Source organism: Acanthisitta chloris, unplaced genomic scaffold (assembly GCF_000695815.1).
Source record: "Acanthisitta chloris isolate BGI_N310 unplaced genomic scaffold, ASM69581v1 scaffold11747, whole genome shotgun sequence".
Lineage (NCBI taxonomy): Eukaryota > Metazoa > Chordata > Aves > Passeriformes > Acanthisittidae > Acanthisitta > Acanthisitta chloris.
Window position 1 is genome coordinate 41,816 of NW_008684333.1, and position 5,999 is coordinate 47,814.

General features: G+C 35.2%; 1 protein-coding gene across 1 annotated transcript in view; it reads right to left on the bottom strand.

Annotated features, from left to right (window-relative positions):
- SIPA1L2 (signal-induced proliferation-associated 1 like 2) overlaps positions 1 to 5,999 on the bottom strand; it is a gene marked incomplete at its 3' end in the record, with an annotated part of 58,984 nt that overhangs the window by 40,101 nt on the left and 12,884 nt on the right. Inside the window, exon 4 of the mRNA XM_009079296.1 lies at positions 4,040 to 4,214. Coding sequence (XP_009077544.1) covers positions 4,040 to 4,214 — 175 coding nt within the window. The remainder of the gene's footprint in view (positions 1 to 4,039; positions 4,215 to 5,999) is intronic.

Consider the following 5,999-nt stretch of genomic DNA (forward strand, 5'->3'; position numbering starts at 1 on the left):
AATTAATTTCACTTATTAATACCTATGTAATATGAATTACAGTTGCATAAGAAATGGGAAACAATTTCCACTGAAGTATCTTATTTACATGTTGCTAGAAAAACAGAAACATAAATGCATTGCTCTAATTTAAAATCTTAGTTGAAAAATGTAATTCTGTTATAGCCTTTTGGTGGCATTTTAGAAAGACAGTTTCGAAGAGACAGAAGGAGGAAATAATTTATATTGTGAAATATAAAACAAGTATCTGTTTAAACTACACTAATGTCAGCAACCCTACTCTCTGCCTTGTAATTAGATATTGAATAAAGTCAAATTATTTTGAACAGATATTGCAAACAAATAAAAAATCCCTTTGAATACTTATCACAGTAAAGTAGGTTCGCTATCATTAATCTATGCTTTCCTAAGGCACCATCCCACTTAGCTGAATACTTTTAAATTTAGCACCTTGACTTTGGAAATGAGCTAACAAGTTTTTCTTATGAAATTTAGTCTGTTACACCAAGCAAGCTGAAATCTTCTAACTCAACACATGCTCTGCTCAAACACCTACTAAGGCCAACTGTGATTAAACTTACATAATAGCTGCTACTACAAACATTACTCTGCTGACAGTTTGAGTCAAAAAATTATATCTGGGCTGATATTTTTCGCTTCAATCCTTTCTGCACATTTTCCTTATTTCACAAAGTTTGAGAAAATTGGCTAGATCTTTTTTTAGCTATAAAATATTCTGCAGAAAAGCACCTTTTACCAAACAAACATGAAACAGCACTATTCCTCTGTAGATATAAAATTACAACATTTCCTCCATTTCTTTCACCTTAATTTCTCTCTTTACAGGTAGAGGGAAATTAAATGCAAACATAATCCAATTTATCCATAAAATAATCCCTAATTAAAGTCTGAACATTACAAATTACAACATAAATGTTCCACTAGCAATATTTTAATTCCTCATTTATAGTAGATTGGTATGTTTTAAAACATACACTAAATAAATTATACAGTATTGAATTGCTAAAGTTTGATTTAATTTTCTTATTTCTTGGTCTCAGGATTTGGAACTTCATGCCACTAAAACTGCACTAAAGAAGGGCAGAAAAGAGTTTATAGTTAATATGTTCCACATGTTCTTCATATTTGCACTGGGTCTGGCTTGGATGAGCTTATTTTCTTCATAGCAGCTCATATGGTGCTGTGTTTCCTATATGTGATCAAACAGTGTTGATGACACACCAATGTTTTAGCTATTGCTAAACAGTGCTTACACAGCATCAGTGCTGTCTGTGAGTCTCACACTGTCCCCCACCCTGGGAAATATGCTAGGGGTGGCCAAGAGTTTGGGAGGAGACAGAGCCACGACGGCCAATCAAACTGACCAAAGACATATTCCATACCATATAAAGTCATGCTCTGCAGTAAAACTGGAGCAGGGAGCGTTTTTTTCATGGTAGCTGATGCTCAGAGACTGGCTGCACATCGGTCAGCTAATGGGAGGTGGCAAGTGATTGCCCCTGCATCACCTGTTCTGTTGGATGACTGTGGCAGTGATGGGTTGGGTTTTTTTGGTTGTTTGGGGGCGCTGCTTTGTTTTGTTTGGGGTTTCTGGTTTGGTTTGCTTTTTGAGGGCTGTTTTATTTCCTTCCTCCCCTTCACTCCTTAAACTCTGTTAATCTCAACTCACAAACTGGAGGGTGAGTAAGCAAGAATGGGGTGGGGGCTTATCTGCTAGACAGATCAACCCACCACAATACTCTACTTTCTCTGTTTCATAAGAAATGAATTAATTACTTATCAAAATATTAAATAAGCTAATTTTAAAAAGGGAACTTTTTACATAAAAAACCTCAGTTAGTTAAGCATTTGAGAATAGAAAAACAGTAAGTGTGAATCTTAGAAGAACTGAGCGAGGATTATTACTGAAATATTGTGCCAACCAAAAATGTAGCCCCTAGAGATTAAATCATTGCACTATTCTGAACCTGTAGGCAGTCAGAACAATGTATTATCCAATTATAAATATGACACACAGTAATACTTGTTGCATAAATATTTTTTTAAAATATAATTAAGCCAGAATTCAACATTTTATATAAACCTGAAGACTATATCTTTGTTAACTCTCTTAATTCCATTCTGCTTCTTGCAAACTGTGAGAACATACTATGACAGGACGATATCGATAATGGCACACAGACTTAGTAAAACATCAAAATCACATTACTGACTGATACATACACAAAGCTAATCAGCAATGTACTTTCATACTGAAGCACAGCAAATACAGAAGCTAATTTGCTTGACAGACCAGCATATATTTTTCATATGCACAAATTACTAGGTGATAGTCACTGATTGGGGGGGGGGGGGGGGGGAAACACGCCTCAATCCTTTCAATTTTTCATTCTTATTTATCAATTCATTCCAGCAGTCTGACATCCACAGCGTGTTAATAAATATTTCTACACATTAATTTGAAAAATGACTTATTATCCCATACTGAAATAGGATGCAATAGTCTATATCAAGCCTGAATTATTAAAGTGAAACAAGCACGGATTTAAGCAGAGGCAATAACGTTAATCAGAATAAATGTGGTGCTTACACAGGTTGACAGGTCTACAAAACTGCATCTTTCCCACCCTGTAAGTCATAAATTAGAATTTGCCATAGGATTCAGCTCACTGTTTTCACCATTTTCCACCATGACTAGACAACATAAGATTTCTTGAGTTGCAAAGCTGGCCTCGTGTCATTGCAAAAGCATGAGGCTTGATCACCGACTTTGCATATTTCACTTCCCACCAGAAATTGGCCTATGGACAGTTTATCTGCACAGAGTTCCAACCACAATGTACACACACTAGACATCTCCAAAAATTTCTGATACAAATCATTGAATCTCTCCTAATGTGGTACAGTGGATGACAGTCCATCAGGGCACTACCAGCTTAATTATAATAGATGACAAAATTTTTAATGACTTTTGACACTGATTAGTGTTCAAATGTATCATTTAAAAAATTAAATCCAGATGTGTTTCAGTCCAATGAAGACTGATGTTGAAGTAACGAAAACAAATAACAGATTCGTAAGAACCAGGCTTGATCACGTGGGTAAGCGACAGGAGGAACAGAGAAGCAAATAAAAGGACTTATTGATTACTAAAACTCTATCTAAGGCAAAATGTTCCTTGCAAGAAAAGATCTTATGCTAATTTCCTTTAAGTACCACTTTCTAAGCTTCCTTCTTGGTAGCTTACCTCTCACAGTTCAACAAACTTTCCCATTTGATTATAACAGTAAGTAGAATACACACACACAAGCAGCAGGATTTAATAGTTTAAAAAGATGTACTTTGCTAACAATAATATTCCTTTTCTGTTATACACTGGCCATATACAGAATATATAAAGTAATATATTTTTGATGTAATACCCAAGCTATAGCAAAAAATGATGGAAATCAAATCCTACAATGGAAGGATTGGAAGAGACCTTTAAAGAACATCTAGTCCAACCCCCCTGCAATGAGCATGGACATCTTCAACTAGAACAGGTTGCTCAGAGTCCCATCCAGCCTGATCATCAATGTTTCCAGGGATGAGCCATCTACTGCCCCTTTCAGCAACCAGTTCCAGTGCCTCACCATCCTCATTGTAAAAAATTTCTTCCTTACATCTAGTCTTTATAGCTATAAAAATACTACATTAAAATAAAGTAGATGAATAACTAGAAATCCTTAGATCACAGCTCACAGTGATCAGTTGTCCAAACCCTATTAAAATGACATTAAACTAAGAATGAGTTAAATCAAGGACAGTGAAAATGGTGCTAATAAATAAGTGTGTTAACAAGCAAATAACCCTTCAGACAAAGTTTGATACATGCTCTTATCATATGCTTCATCTTCCTTGTTTACCATATAATCTTACTACTCAAAACCCAAAGTCAAGAGTATTAAAAGACAACATGATTTGCAGAAGATCAACTTGAGAATTATTGTTTCTACCATAGGTCAGAAACATAACTTACTTTTATTATCTAGTTGAGCCCTGTATTTACTGAATCCTTTTAGCCGCACTCTCTGGCCCAGTAGATCAAGGAACTCTTCAAAAGCTGGTCCTGCCATTTCATTGTTATACATTTCTTCCTCTGTGCTTTGGCCTGCTTTGCAGTAAAGGATACCAATCTTATGTTGAAAGCTCAGCTGAAATTGAAAAAAAAAAATAAAGAAAGAAAGGAAAAATTATAGAAGCAAACAAAGGTAAATACTAGAACAAATATTACCAATAAAACTACTGACACTGTTATATACCCTGGCAGAAGTACTTGGAAAGCGAAAAAATAAGTGTGCAGATTTGACAAATTAAGTCACCACAGAAAGAAAAAAAACAAGCCCAAACAAAATGCCCCTTCAACTCTTGAAATAAAACTGGGTTGTCACTATCCAAACATAGGTAACAGCAATATAGGAAGACTTTTCACTTTGTTATCCATACATCTATACTCTACTGCATGCTACAGTATGAGAACTTTAATTGGCCATATCTGTGTAACAGTCTTTTTTCTCATATTTAAAATGAGGTGAGCTTATTTTCCCTCATTTCTACCCTTTAAAGTTCAGTGCAGTTCAGCTAAAACAGACCCTCAGAACAGGAATTTCTGTTATATATAATCTCTTGCCCTTCCCATAAAATTGTCCATTCTTAAAAACTATTTCCAATTTTTAAAAGTATACTTCAAGCTAGAAATCACATTCCAGTTAAACAGGTTTTTTAAAGTCTCGATTACAGAACATTAAAGGATAAATTACTTCTGTACAAGAAAGTATAAAACCCATAAAACATTAAGTATAAAAAGAGATGATTACTCCTTGAGCAGACTGTTGTCTTCTTAGCTTTCATGCATACTTAAGCTGACAAACAGGAAACCTCTGTGTGAATGGATTAGTGCTATTATTCTTAACTGACATCTTGTAGAGCTTCACAAACTGACAGAGACCATCAGTCACACCAGATTCCCTTCAGACATTTATCTATATTCATGACTCAAATCAACTCTCCAGCTGTAGACTTCTCTTAATCAAACTTCAGGATTAGCATCCAAAATGTGTGTTATGCAAAGACTGCACATATTTCTGTTAGAGCAAAGGTGACAACAGTCTGCTTCTCCTTAGTCATATGCAACACACGGTTTGCCATATATTGTAAAACTCAAATCCATAGACATGCTACTGCACCCACGTTTTACTACAGCCACTCTGAAGAAAAACAGCGAGATGGGAATACTAAAAGGCTGAGTCAACAAAACATGCATACATGAAAGGAAAGTGTCAAAAACATCATTCTAGAATTCCTTAACCTTATTCAATAAATGCTGCATTTCATTCTAAGTGGAGAGTTGTAAACAAGGTGGTTGCCAATAGTCAATTAATAAAAAAAGAAAAAACAGGGAAAAAAAAAAGAAAAAACAGGGAAAAAAAAAAGAAAACCACTACCCAAATCCTCATCTTCCCTGGAGAAATAACACCAAAACTTTCACTATGCTTTTATTAACCCAGTCTTCTGCATTTTGACAATGCTACTGCTTTTTTAAGCTAGTACTCCTCCTTTGTCTTCTATGCAGTTCAAGACTTAACTTGACAGCATCATTGGTTTAAGTATTTACCTTCATACACATGAACATATGAAAAATCCCAAGGTGTCAAAGTTAATTAAGACTTTTGAGAGCCATAGAGTCACTGACAGCAAGGTAGATGTATTAAAATGAAGTAACAGGGAAATGCTAGACTACTAAAGTCAATAGCAAAACACTTCATCACAACAACTGGACCTGGAGTTCTATTCTTAACTATGAAGTTGAGCCTATCAGTCACATGATTTCTTCTTATTTTAACTAGCACAAACAGGCCTAACAGTGATTTCAGCGGATCTATATTCACAGCAACGTACACTACAGAATTTGGACTATTGGTGTAGAAAACCTGCAGCAC